General features: G+C 47.4%; 1 protein-coding gene across 3 annotated transcripts in view; it reads left to right on the forward strand.

Moving 5' to 3' along the window:
* The first annotated feature begins 651 nt into the window (after window positions 1-651).
* Window positions 652-14,995, forward strand: part of PSTPIP1 (proline-serine-threonine phosphatase interacting protein 1) — a 98,289-nt gene continuing 83,945 nt past the window's right edge. For 2 of the 3 annotated variants that reach the window (XM_053272362.1, XM_053272364.1), the window contains exon 1: window positions 652-1,221. In XM_053272362.1, the coding sequence (XP_053128337.1) occupies window positions 1,189-1,221 (33 nt within the window). In that variant the 5' untranslated portion in view covers window positions 652-1,188. Of the gene's footprint in view, window positions 1,222-5,976; window positions 6,072-14,995 lie in introns of those variants that run through there. The other variant, XM_053272365.1, reaches the window with a different exon arrangement.

Here is a 14,995-nt window from a genome sequence, read left to right on the forward strand (position 1 = left end):
TTTCCACTTCAGGTGACAGGAACACAGGTGCCATTTTAAGTTCTTGCTTCCCAGCTAAAAATGTTCACCGCCACATTCCCATCTGCAAAGGACACCACACCAGGGGTGTCGCTATAACTGAGCGGATGGGTTCAATTAACCTGGGGACCCCGAGCTCCTGAGGGCCCCCCAGTTCCACCCCTCCCTATTTTCTTCATTATCTCCCTCTCTCTAAGGGGCCACCGGGAAGAGGAGCAAACAAGCCCCCCTCTCCCCTAACTATGCCCCTGGACACCCCAAAGGACTTGATGGGAGAGACTTCTGGGTCCATTTGTGAGTGTGGTAACTGAATCACCAGTCACCACATTTTTAAACACCCCGCATGGATGATACCCGGGAGAAAGCGCTCCATTAGCATTCTAGTGGCATTTTGAGTGTGTGTGTGTGTGTGTGTTTCTCCCACTTCATTCATTCATATTCACAGTTGCAGTGAATGAATGCAGCTCGCACAGCACACCAGAAAACAAACCCTCTCTGAGCCAGTAAGCATCTAAGCTGGAACAAGCACTAAATATTTCCTTAATGTTGATGAGCGCTGGAGCATTTTGCAATTATTATCGCAATCGCTGAGCACGCAATAACACCGCTCTGCTTCCTGTGTGCATGATTTCTGCTCAGTGGGACAGATTGCACTCAGAAATGTCTTACCCCAAGAAACAACCACTTCTCCACTCAACTGTCTGAAACTGATCTCGCAGGCTTTCCTTCATACAGTTTGGTGGAATTCCATCGGTTTATCAGCTAGACCTTTTGCTTCCCAGAGGGTTGTGGGTTTTTTTTTAATGGGTCTCATTTGCACACCGATGACAATTGACAAGGTGGCGGGTGACGGCACTTCTGCTTCCTCATTTTAATATTTCACTGTTTGCCAGAAATGAAAGAGTCGAGATCAGAGCATTGGGGGGTGGAGCATGAGGAAGGAAAGACCTGAGAGGTTTGGGGCATTTTCCCCTCTTCTTCTTCAGAGTAACTAGTCTTCTCACACTGCTTCCTCAAACTGCCTGATGCTGCTTTGCAAAGTGTAAAGAGACGCAGCTTGGGGAGATTTTCCTTTCCACTTTGGAGTGTACTGCAGCTGATGCGACCAGAGGGCTGCTAACTTCTACGGGGGGGTAAACTTGCTGGAATTGTCCTCTCCAGTGGCTTGTAATGACGCACCTGCAGTTTAAGGATGCTTTCTGGGTAAGTGCCTGTTTCTTGTGGTAGCTATATATGAAGTGTCACTTTAACATGCATTTGATATTGCTACGGATGCCTGGCATTGATTGTACAGGTTCATTTATTTAGACGGCTCCCGTCGATTAGGAATGCTTTCAAGGCACATTTGCAAACTGGTAATCTGGGGACCCAAATGCAGACGTTACATTTTTACCTATGCTGGCCTTGGGCCAAAATAAACACATACATACATGTTAACCTCACTCTTCTTCCAAGTTGCTCAGGGCGACCGACATGTTCTTCCCTTTCCCCACTTTTATCCTCACAACAGCCCTGCGAGGTAGGTTAGGCTGAGAGACCCTGGCAGGCCCAGCCTCATGGCTGAGTGGGGATTCAGATCCAGGTCTTCCCGGTCTAAAACGCCAACACTGCATCACAGTAGTGAGTGTACCCACTAGCACGTGCATTGCCCAATGATGCTATAGTGAAATAAACTTGTAAGAATTCTTGGTTGATATTGAGAATACACTTCAAACTTTGTTTAAAAAATGCTTTCTCTCTCTCAGAGGTGTAGATAAGGGAGAGGGGGCCCGTGTACAGCCCTCTACCTGGTAGCCCCTCGGAGTGAGGGACATAATGAAGAAAATCGGGAGGGGTGGAGCTATCGGGGCCCTCAGTAGTTGGGGACTTCGGGTTCCGCTCAATTATAGCTACACCCTGCTCCCTCCCTCCTCCCTTCCTTCCTCTCACATTAACAGAGACAGAGAGTAGAGTAATATTTCCTTCCATTTTCATATATTTTTGCTATGGATAACACATTGCTAATGCGGACTCTGTCGCAAGCAAGCAAGCAAATTAAACTGAAATACTACCCAGTGCTGGATTAATGGAGAGGCAGAGTAGGCATTTGCCTACGGCGGCAAATTTGAGGAGCAGCAAATTTTGCCCCTCAAATTTTGCAGCCCCTCTCTGTGGGCGGATGCAGCAAGGGTGGAGTGGGTGAGGAGAAAGTTGCCCTCTTTTACCGTATATAAAAAAGGGCAAACCTTTTTTGTTTATGGTAAAAGGGCGGCAAAAGCCTTTTTGCCTATGGGCGGCAAAAAGCTTAATCTGCCTCTGATACTAGCTACCCTACGTTAACACCTTCATGCAACTCAAAAAGTGTTCTGCAAAGATTGCTTCCCCACCCATAGGGAAGGGCCGAGGGGGGTTGGGGAAAGAGAAAGCCGTGCAGTCCCGTAGCCAGGAGGAATAGGGCAGCGTCCATCCACTGCAGTTTTCTCTGCACCCCCCACTAGGTTTTGTGTGAATAAGTGCTCCAGGCCACAATTCCCCCCTTACTTTTGTTGTAGCCAGAGGTCCACTTAGGTAATTTTGGAGCCTGGACCTAAAGGCCTTTGGAGCCCCCCCACCGCCCACTTCCACCCGCTGCAAGTTAAGCCTCATTTTTTAACACGTAGGGTCTTGAGGGGGCACAAACCACACCACCCAGGACAGACTAGAGGGGATTTGGGGGGCCCCAGGGGAGGCTCTGGACTTTGAGCCCCAAAGTCCAGGGGTAAAGAGAGCCTCTGGATGTAGCACCTCCCGAACTTTTGGAATGGCTGTCCCCAACCAGTGTGGTGTAGTGGTTAGAGTGCTGGACTAGGACCCAGGAGACTCGAGTTCAAATCCCCATTCAGCCATGAGACTTGCTGGGTGACTCTGGAGCAGTCACTTTTCTCTCAGCCTAACCTACTTCACAGGGCTGTTGTGAGGAGAAACCTAAGTATGTAGTACACCGCTCTGGGCTCCTTGGAGAAAGAGCGGGACAGAAAATGTAAAATAAATACAATAAAAATAACCTCCCCACCCTGCCTGCCCAGTGCTGCGGTCATTGCTTGTGCTTCCATTGCGGTCACTGCCGTGCTTTCATTGCTTCAGACTAGCACGGCAGCTCATTGTGAGACGTTGGCTGGAGGCAAATCGCTTGCCTCTGCTGCCAGGGCTCCAGGCTGTGCTGGTACCCTACCTGTCTACTGGCCAACAGGGGCCTTGGCCAGAGAAGTGCAGCCTATGTAGAGAGTCCCACTCTGGGCACGGAAGTGCCCTGGGAGACCAGCCTTGGACAGTGACAGTGGATCACCTTTCTCATTCTGGGCTGCAGTGCCCAAGCAGCATCGCGCGTGGCTGTGAGGTGACCTCCCAGCTGGACTACTGCGATGCACTCCCGGAGACGACGACTGTATTTCCCTAGGGTTGCCATATTCAAGCTCCCCAAATCCGGGCAGCCTAATTGGCATATTATGTAAATTCAGTGGCAGCTAATTCGTATTTATTTATTTGATGGATTTGTATACTTTCCCCTCCTTCTCTGCCTGCCCAGGTGATCGGATCCGGAGTAAAATCTGGGCAATCTGGGCAGCGCATTTGAAATCCGTGTGAATCCGGGTGGAATTTAGCAGCCTGGTGGAGGACCCAAAATCCCGGGGCTCTCCAGGGGCATAGCTATAATAGGGCAAGGGGAGACAGTTGTCTGGGGGCCCTCTGCCTTGGGGCCCCCGCAGAGGCAAGTCACATGACTGACTCCCCCAGCCACGCATCCGCCCGGGCTTCTTTCAGTTGTATTCATCCTCCGAAACTGATGTGAGTGTTAAGACCTGGAGCAACCAGAACCGCATGTCTTTCTCTAGTACCATGAAATGACTTGCATTGACCACAATTTACAAAACCTTTAAAACAATAATTTAGGATGATGTTCTATTGTGGCACATAGGGGTGTGTCTCTCTCTCTCTCTCTCTCTCTCTCTCTCTCTCTCTCTCTCTCTCTCTGCTTTTTGTTACCACTATTCAGCCTCATTTTCTTTACTTCATGAGCTGAGCTTCAGTGAGGGGGGGAGCATTTTAAAAATCTTGTCTCTGAGCCCCCTCCAACCTTGCTACGCCCCTGGGGCTACCCTAAATTCCAAGGGACATGGCACCCCTATAGTTACCTGAATCCAAGACTACTTCCCTCAACCCAAGTTATGTGGTATTAGAAATTGTGGGGTGTGTGTCATCTTTGGGGTGAATACAGATATAATCTACATGTAACCTGTATGTTTAAAGGCGGATATATTAAATTCAGAGTTGTCTTCTATTTGGGTAAATATGGTATTACTATTACTTATATACTGTTCTCAAAGCAATAAAGTTCTCAAAGCAATTAACATAGATGATGGTGATGATGATGATATGGTTGCCTGTCCCCAAAGGGCTCAAAGTCTAAAAAGACACATAAAGTAAACGCCAGGAACAGTCACTGGATGGTCATTGTGCTGGGACTGAACAGATTTGAATACATTTGTATAGCGCTTTGCAACAACAACAAAACTCTCAAAGTATTTTACACTTTAAAAAGAAGACTAAGAATAAGTTTCTGTCCCATAAAGGGCTCACAATCCTCAAAAAACACAAGGGAGATTCCAGCAACAGTCACTGGAGGGACAGCTGGGTTTTGCTGACAACTGCTCTCCTCTTGTTAAATAGAAAAAAGCCACCACTTTAAACTCTTTGCCCAGTTAGCAGGCGTGGTTCCCAAACTGCGTGTCTCAAGAGGGTCTGAAGAGGGTTCCTTGGCTCAAAGGGACTCCAAATCTCAAAGGAAACTCAAGGGAGACACCAGGAACAGCCACCTTGGCGGGACACTATCCTGGTTTTTTGAGACAACTTTGAGTTTGCAGTAAAGCCTGCTGTGTGTAAAGGTCCCAGGTGATCCAAATGGGACAAAATCAACACTTCGCACAGCCAGTGTTTTGAGTGTTAACTCTCCTGCATGACCTCCCCGTTAGCTGCTGGGCCCAATTCAAGGTGTTCATCCTCAGCTCTAAAGCGCCTTATACAGCCTGAGCCTGGAGGACTCTCATCCATGTCTCTTCATATACTGAGGTGAGCTTTCCAAGAGAGCAGAGCAGAGCTTTTTTTAGTTGCGGGTGGCCCCACCCTTCTGAAACTGGCTGTCCTGAGGTGGCAGACTGTTACTTCATGCCTTCCGTGGTCATGTTTTTGCTCAGGAGGGCATTTTCAGGTTGCTGTTAGTGTCTCACTGCTTCTGAAACATATTCCCCCTTGCTGTTGCTGCTGTCATGGTTGTCTTCCAGTTCTGAGGCCAACGTTGTGGCTGGCTGCTCATCTTTCTCTCTCCTTCTTCCTTGTCCGCTGAGTTCCTTGCCTATGCCAGGTATTGCAAGAGAGCCTCAGAGCTAGAGTCTACGCTTCCTCACATGCAACTCCCATTCAGAGGTGCATCTGGGTAATTTTGGAGCCTGGACCTAAAGGCCTTGGGGGGTGGGGGCTCGTGCTCCTGCCGCTGCCAATAGATAAGCTGCAATGCATTTTATTTTTATTTTTACACCAGAACATGCTCAGGGAAAGCTGGAAACTCCTTTTTTGTTTTTAAAGAAGATATTCTGAAGAAGATACTTCTCACTGACTTGCAGAGAGATCCCACATTTTGCATGGACAGCCGTTCCACTTAAATTAGTGCACCACTCCACATTTGGAGGCCCCCTAGGCCTGCAGGAGATTGGACCTTTGCTTGGAAGTCCGGTCGAAAGAGTGCCAATGCTACCATTCAGCTCAACACAGACCTACTCCCATGCAGCTGGTACAGGAAGGATGAAACCTTCTCTCTGCCTGGTGAGGAAAAAGAGGAGGCATTGCCTCTCGGCACACACCCCCTCCCCCGCTGCACTCTTCTCCCCAGCTGCAGATCCCTTTGCAAAGAAGCTGTCGGCTCTCTGCTCCAGCAGCTCAAGAGAAGTGGTTGCTTTGCTGGCTCAAAGAGCAGGCAGCTCCTTTGCAAAGAGAGCTGAGCTGAGCTGAGGACCACACGAGAGGCAGCGAGCGGCAGGAAGGTGAGGGCACCTTGGTGGCTTCTCTTTCCTCCTGGGGAGGGAGTGGGGTGAGAGTGATGGTTGTGATCCTATGCACAGCTCCATAGGAGTACAGTAAGTCCTACTGAATAATAATAGTCATCAATCATGTCCCCTGCTGAGTAAAGAGGCACCTTTTAAAAGTGGGGATTCTCTTTATTGAGCAGGGGGAGAGCAACTGGCCCTCTCCATCCCCAGCACAGCATCCCCCCAGTGGCTGTTGCTGGTGTCTCTCTCATGTTTCCTTTTTAGAGAGTGAGCCCTTTGGGGACAGGAAGCCTTCTTTCTTTCTTTCTTTCTCTCTCTCTCTCTCTCTCTCTCTCTTTCTCTTTCTTTCTTTCTTTCTTTGTAAACTGCTTTGGTGACCTTTGTTGAAAAGTGGTATATAAATATTCGTCGTCTTTGTATAATAAGTTAATAAAACTTAGATACCACTTTTCAACGGAAAAAATTCTCTAAGCAGTTTACATGGGGGAAGAGGCTCCCTGACCCCAAAGGACTCACAGTCTAAGATGGAACTCAAGGGCGACGCCAGCAGCTGGCCCTGAAAGAGATTCTATGCTGGGATGTATAGGGACAATTCTTGTGTAATTCTTCTCCCCTGGCTAAACATAAGAAAGCCACCACTTTAAAAGGCGCCTCTATGCTCAGTTAGCATGGAGTTCCGTTACTTCTGAGTAATACTGCAACCTTAACCCTGAGTCACACTTATGTTTGGCGCATGCACAGTCTGTGTACCATATGCGCACATACATTTATTCACACATTCTGTAATGTTAAGCCATGCATGTGCGTACAGATGTCTTCATACATGTGCACGTTTTTGTGTGAATGACAGTACCTGTGTTCCTTTAAAAAGTGAATTTGGGCACAGGTCCCCTTTACTAAACATGGTCTGCCCTGGTTGCATATGGATGGGAGACTACATGAGTGAGCCCTGTAAGATATTTCCCTTAGGAGATGGAGCCACTCTGGGAAGAGCACCTGTATGCTTGCATGCAGAAGGTTCAAAGTGCCTTCCGTGGCATCTCCAAGAAAGGGCTGAGAGAGATCCCTCCCTGCAACCTTGGAGAAGCCACTGCCAGTCTGTGTAGACCAGGACTGTTCAACTTAGGCCCCCCCCCGCCCCCAGCTGTTTTTGGACTACAACTCCTGTAATCCCCAGCCACAGTGGCCTTTAGCCAGGGATGATGGGAGTTGTAGGCCAACATCTGCAGGAGGGCCAAAGTTGAGCAGCCCTGGTGTAGATCAGAGATTCTCAACAGTTGGGTCTCCAGATGTTATTGGACTTCAACTCCCATAATCCCCACCCCAACCAAAGACCACTGGGACTGAGGATTATGGGAGTTGAAGTCCAATACCATCTGGGGACCCAACCATTGAGAATCCCTGGTGTAGACAATACTGAGCTAGATGGACCAATGATCTGACTCGGTATATGGCAGCTTCCTATGTCCTATCTGTACTCTTCCTTTGAGGGGGCCTGTACCCAGGTTAACCTCCAGGTTCCAAAATGAACACATATGCAGGCATTAACACAAAAACATGAGCATATATACAGACATCTTTATGTACGTATATCGTAATGAATGAACAGGGCTCTCTCTGTCCATCTGTGTCTTGTGTTTTCCTCATTTGGGCACAGTCCCTCTCAAGTGCATAGTACCAATAGGAAGCTGAAGATATTGTCTGAATAACTGTACCTGTGTACAGTTCTGCACATGCGTACATATGCATTTCTTCCTTCTGGAGTAACACATGCGCTGCTGGTTGTGAGCCTTTCACCAGCACTGACACAATTCAATGTAAGATTCATCTGTTGTTGTTTTTCCTCTGGTCTGCTTTTAGTGGGGTGTTTTTGCAGCTCAGTGTTTTGCTTTTTGTATATTGCTTTGGGTACCATCAAACTCAAACAGTTTATATAAGCAATGCAGTCAATGGTGTTTATTGACTTAAAAAAAAATGACCTCATTATTGTTGTACAAAAAAAGGAAATATTTCAATCTTGGAGGGGGAAATGGTGCAAAAGTGATTTCCCAAGATTAGATTTTAAGAATGACAGCTGGGGTTTGAGGCCTTATGGGCACACAACAGTATCCAAAACTGAGTCCTTTTCCTTAGGCCACCAAATACCAAGAGGGACGTGGGCACTTTACAGAGCCATTCAAGATCTTTAATATTTATAGAGGCTCGTTTCTCCTAACTTGAAACAGAGAATACACCCTGCTCACTTGTTGAGTGTTCCAGGAAAGCACCTTAAAAAAAAAAAAAAAAAAAGCAAATAGAGGTCACATTTCCCTACCCTAGGAACTGAATAAATACACCAGAGTTGCTGCTATGATGGGTGAGGAGAATTCTAGAAATCAGGTTGACAGAGTTGGCAGGTTTAGACGCAAAAGCAATGATTTCCCTAAGAACCTCTCTAAGGTGTAGATGCCCCCCTAAATTTTGTCAACATGCTTTGAATTATCTGATACTTTGGGGGGTTGGACTGAATGACCTCTCAGGGTACTCCTTTCATTCTGTGATTCTTCTGTGATTATAACAAGAACAAGTAGTGGTAAAACCAGTTGGAAAAGTTTAGCCTGGCAGATTTCCATTATGTTAGGTTGTCTTTTAATGGCCCTTAATGTTGGCCAGTGAACACCTGGATTGGGGTGCTAATTTCACTCCCAGTTAGCAGCTGCCCTGTTAGCTGGGGTGGGTTCCCCCCCCCAGGTTTTCAGATTTGTTCTGATTTTTAATTAATTTTAAAATGAATTTTTAAGCTGTTTGTATTGTATTTTTTCTTTTTAACCTTTTTTTGGTCTGTGATGATTTAATGTGTTCTGTGTTTTTGTTGCAGCTGAGAAGTTTTAATCCTCTGTGGTGAGCCACTCGGAGAACAATTTGTTATGGGGCAGCCAATAAATATGGTTGTTGTTGTTGATGATGATGATGATGATGATTAATTATATTATATTTGGGGGGGTGTTCATCCTGAGTAGGCGTCCTTGGTAGGGTGCTTTTTAATTATATGTTGGGAAGGGGGAGTGTCCATTGGCTTTCTCAGTTGCAGGGAGGGAAGAGAGGCTGAGACTGTTTTATGTTCCTATGATAACGTGGTCTGCCCTGGTGTCACTTTCAAACTCTTTTCTCTGTGACTTCAAGAAGAAGATCAGGGTTAGCAAAGTTGGTCTTTGAGGGGGTGTCTAATCCTCTTTTAGATCCTCAAAACTGTGCCAAACTGGTGTGTATGTGTCCGTTCACCCGTCCTCCTTGGATGACTCTGTCAGCAAGGGAATTACAGTTGAGGAAGTTATGAGGGTTTTTAAAAAAATGAAATGTTGCAGACCTGGAGCTTTCTCACACAGGGCTTCCAGCTCTGGGAGTATCCGATGTGCAAAGCCACTTCCACTGAAACTTGCAGCATTAGAGAAGCAGTCTCTGCCCTCCCCTCTCCACTGAGAGTTTTCTTTTGTGTAGGTGCACACACAACTTGCTTCTGTTATCCTTGTGGCCAATGGCTCCATAGAGGAGGCAGGATGCCACGCCTCCCTTTCCCCCAAGGGAATTGTAATTGTAATTACAATTGTAATTTAATTGTAATTAAAGCACCCTCTGTGGCCAGGCTCCCCACACACACACTTCTGCTTAACTGGTTTGTAGGTCAGGCTGCCCGTTAGCCATCATCAGCCTTAAGAACATAAGACCTTAAGAACAGTCCTGCTGGATCAGGCCCAAGGAAGCCCATCTAGGCCAGCATCCTGTTTCACACAGTGGCCCACCAGATGCAACTGGGAGCCTACAGGCAGGAGTTGAGGGCATGCCCTCTCTTCTGCTGTTCCTCTTCTGCAACTGGTACTCAGAGGCATCTTGCCTCTGAGGCTGGAGGTGGCCTCTAGCCCTCCGACTAGTAGCCATTGATAGACCTCTCCTCCATGAAGTTATCCAAACCCCGCTTAAGGACATCCAGGTTGTTGGCTGTCACCACATCTTGTTGCAGAGAATTCTACAAGTGGATTTTGCGTTGTGTAAAAAAGTACTTCCTTTTGTTGGTCCTAGATTTCCTGGCAATGAATTTCATGGGATGACCCCTGATTCTAGTGTGATGTGAGAGGGAAAAGCATTTCTCTCTATCCACTTTCTCCACACCATGCATGATTTTATAGACCTCTATCATGTCTCCCTGCTGTCGTCTTTTTTCTAAACTAAAAGCCCCAGGTGTGGTAGCCTTGCCTCATAAGGAAGGTGCTCTAGGCTCCTGATCATCTTGGTTGCCCTCTTCTGCACCTTTTCCAGTTCTACAATGCCTTGGCTTTCTATCCCCACCACCACCACCACCACCAACACCACCACCCCCACGACCCCAACACACACACACACACACACACACACACACACACACACACACACACGTCCCCAGCATGCAGCATCTTCTCCTCTGCATTTGCAGCCCCATCCCAGCTTGGATGGCATGCAAGGAAATGCTAATTTTTCTGAAAGACTTCAAATCCTCCTCCCAGATCTCCGCCTTCCAAAAACTTTCAAAGAGCAAAAAAGCCTGAAAACTGGGGTTTAAACTCTTTGCCTCAGGGTCGAAGGCTGGGCAGCTTTGTTCTCGCATCCCATAGGTGTGACTTGCTCTAATGTAAATGTAAAGGCTGATGTCAGTGACTTGCAGTGGATTTTCCAGGAAACTATGCTGGAAAACAGGATTTTAAAAACTCAGGAATAAACCGGGATGAGGTGAGATCCAGAAGGGAAACCCCGATTTGTGTGGGGGGTGCTTCCAAAGATATCAAACTGACCTCGGCGGGAAACCAGCTGTAGTAAAAACACACACCCTGCCTTCCGGAGGAAATATCCCCAGAAATGACCTGACCCCTGAAATTCCCCCCAACCCCCCTAATTTCCAAAAAATCCACCAAACCACAGATACTCAGGTCTCAGTTGGCAAGACCTGCCACAATTTCCCAGTCATGGATACTCAAATCCGTGATTAGGAACATAGGAAGCTGCCATATACTGAGTCAGACCATTGGTCCATCTAGCTCAGTATTGTCTACACAGACTGGAAGCAGCTTCTCCAAGGTTTCAGGCAGGAATCTCTCTCAGCCTTATCTTGGAGATGCTGCCAGGGAGGGAACTTGGAACCTTCTGCTTTTCCCAGAGCGGCTCCATCCCCTGAGGGGAATCTCTTACAAAGCACACACTTCTAGTCTCCCATTCATATGCAACCAGGGTGGACCCTGCTTAGCTAAGGGGACAAGTCATACCTCCTACCACAATCGATTAGACAGTCCTCAAGTTAGTGCACGTGTACCTCAAAAGTGTATACATCCTCCATCTTGGATCGGGGTGGATGACATCATCACAAACTACACCATTGGGGCATCCCTATGTGTCCATTCAGCTGTAGCAAATTTGGTTCAAATCGGTTAGACTGTCCACAAGTTAGCCCACTTATGCCTCAAAGGTTTACGTGTCCACCATCTTGAACTGGGGTGGATGACATCGTCACAATTGTCACCATTGAGGCGTTCCTCTGTGTCCCTACAGCTGTAGCAAATTTGGTTCAAATCATTCCACAAGTTAGCCCACTTGTGCCTCAAACGTTCACACGGCTGCCTCCTTGAATTGGAGTGGATAACATCATCACACACCATACCATTTGGGCATCCCTATGTGCCCCTACACTGTACCTGATTTGGTTCATATTGGTCCAGGCGTTGCGAATTTGATGGGGAGTGGGTGGGGGTGACACCCGCGATTGGGAAACCTGCGGTTGGCAAGGGACAACTGGATAAGACAGGAAAAATCCTGCTGGGTCAGACCAAAGGACCTTCTTGTTCAGCATCTTGCTTCACACACTGGCCAACCAGATGAATCCAGGAAGGCCATAAGCACCACATTTGGGTGACAACCAAATGCCCATTAACTAACCACTGTTGCCTCCCAGCACGTGCTATTCAATGGTATACTTTCTCTGAATATGGAGGCTCCTCCATTAGCTATCATGACAGACCTCTCACCCTTCTCCATGAATATGGCCAATCCCTCTTAAAGCCATCTAAGCCAGTGGCCACCACCACATCTTGTGGCAGGCAATTCCAGAGGTTAACGATGCACTATACAATATACTTGCTTTGGTCTTTTCTAAATCTCCTGCCAAACTATTTTACTGTGTTTCCCAAGTTCTTCTGTTTTGAGAGAGGAAGTCTCTCTGTCCACTTTCTTCACACCATGCATATTTTTTACGAATCACTCTTGCATCTCCCATCTCTCCCCCCTCCCCACACCCCCTGCCAAGGGCCCCAAATATGTTTGCCTTCCCTGAAGGGAAAGTGCTTCAGCCCCCTTGTGCAGCCAACACAACAGCTACATGGACATTGAAGAGGAGAGCTGGTCCACCCTGGTTTGCATCTGAATGGGAGACTACATAGGTGAGCACAGGAAGACGTTCCCCTTTGGGGATGGGGCCGTTCTGGGAAGAGCATCTTCGTGCTTGCATGCAGAAGGTTCCAAGTTCCCTCCCTGGCAGCAACTTTAGGTAGGGCTGGGAGAGATTCCTGCCTGCAACCTTGGAGAAGCCACTGCCAGTCTGTGTAGACAGTCCTGAGCTAGATGGACCAATGGTCTGACTCAGTATATGGCAGCCTCCTATGTTCTTATTGGTTCTTCACTCAGCAAACACAAGTCATGGCCAGGAGTGGGGAACTGAGCAGAAGGGACGGTAGGGTCCTCCACCCCGTTCCTTCCACTCTGTTCCCTGCCCACTCCCAACTTTTCAAAAAGCAGAGGGTGGCATGTGACTGCCTAGAGTACAGCATGCATAAGGGTGTGGCAAACGACCATTTTAAGTACTAAATGCTGCACAAGAACACTGCGCAATTCACAAAACACATAGTTAACCTCTGGGATTCTCTGCCACAAGATGTGGTGACAGCCAACAACCTGGATGGCTTTAAGAGGGGTTTATTCATGATGGACAGGTCTATGAACGACTACTAGTTTGAGGGCTGTAGTCCACTTCCAGCCTCAGAGGCACGATGCCTCTAAATACCAGTTGCAGGTGTGCTGGGTGGGCACACACCAGCTCCTTTTCATATAGCCCTAACGTTTCAAGAGTTAATGGCTGGTGAAGGGTCAGTTCAATGTTTGCATCACTGTTTGCTGCAGTTGCAGGGAAGGAAAGGGATCCTGGAATCAGTTCTATCTAAAGGTGAATATGGTTACTTTATTGTGTATGATTATTATGTGACTCTGTGTGTGTGATCTCACCTACAACTACCAGTAGATTCAGTGCACAACTTCCCCGCTCTTTTCCTCCATAGAGCTCACACATATACACTTGTTTTTATCTTATTTGGGGGGCATTAATGGCACACACACCCCAAGAGCTTAAATGTGTCAGATCCCTTCTCTCTCACAAACACGAAAGTGGCTGGTGAGAAAACTCAAGCGTTGTAAACAGCTTTCCCTCTCAGAAGCAGAAGGGGATATGACTGACTTGATGGCGTGTTCTTCAAGCTGTGAGATTTTCCGCTCTTTTTGTTCAAGCCCCCTTTCCCCCACTTGCCACTGAGTTCCATTAGCTCCACCCACCTGGTTGTCTATTAACTGTACTCTGAGCCCACAAAAATTCCGTCCCATTGACTTACATGGGGACAGTTTGGGCATGTTTTGCCCACCTTTGCATTTTTTCCCCTTCAGATTTTTTGAACACCGACCCATCTGTGGGTTACCCCAAGTCTGTCGGTATCTCCCACTCACCCCCAGGCACTCCGGTTATGCGCTCATAGGGATCATAACGTTTCCAGCTCTTTTGGAAATGGTATATAAATATTACTTAAACATCTGTTTAATATCAGAAATTCCCCCCCTTCATGGTGCATATTTTGTGATGCTTCAAGCTGCTGGTGTTTAAACAAAGGGCCAAAGCCTTTCAGTAGACAGTACCACATGGATATTTGGCAATTTGCTGTGTTGGGGAGGGAGGGGTTACTCAAACCATTATGAAAGGCTGATGCAGGGGTGTAGCTAGGTGAGAGGGGGCCCTTTGCAACCCCTTCAAGTGAGGGAGATAATGGAGAAAATAGAGATGGGTGGAGCTGGCGGGGGGGGTGTCTCTGGAGTTGGAGGGCCTCGGTTCTTTGAACCCACCCGTTCAATTATAAGAACATAAGAACAGCCCTGCTGGATCAGGCCCAAGGAGGCCCATCTAGTCCAGCATCCTGTTCCACACAGTGGCCCACCAGATGCCGCTGGAAGCCACAGGCAGGAGTTGAAAGGGGCATGCCCTCCCTCCTGCTGTGACTCCCCTGCAACTGGTACTCAGAGGCATCCTGCCTTTGAGGCTGGAGGTAGCCTATAGTCCTCGGACTAGTAGCCGATGATAGACCTCTCCTCCATGAAGTTATCCAAACCCCGCTTAAAGACATCCAGGTTGTTGGCTGTCACCACATCTTGTGGCAGAGAATTCCACAAGATTATGCGTTGTGTGAAAAAATACTTCTGTTTGCTGGTCCTAAATTTCCTGACAATCAATTTCATGGGACAACCCTTGGTTCTAGTGTTATGTGAGAGGGAGAAGAATTTCTCTCTATCCACTTTCTCCACACCATGCATGATTTTATAGACCTCTATCATGTCTCCCCGCAGTCGTCCTTTTTCTAAACTAAATAACTCCAGGTGGTGTAGCCTTGCCTCATAAGAAAGGTGCTCTAGGCCCCTGCTCATCTTGGTTACCCTCTTCTGTACCTTTTCGAGTTCTACAACATCCTTCTTTAGATGTGGTGACCAGAATTGTACACAGTACTCCAAGTGTGGCCACACCATAGTTTTGTATAAGGTTATTATAATATAAGCAGTTTAATTTTCAGTTCCCTTCCTAATTATCCCTAGCATGGAATTGGTCTTTTTCA

The sequence above is a fragment of the Hemicordylus capensis genome, chromosome 10 (assembly GCF_027244095.1).
Source record: "Hemicordylus capensis ecotype Gifberg chromosome 10, rHemCap1.1.pri, whole genome shotgun sequence".
Taxonomy (NCBI): domain Eukaryota; kingdom Metazoa; phylum Chordata; class Lepidosauria; order Squamata; family Cordylidae; genus Hemicordylus; species Hemicordylus capensis.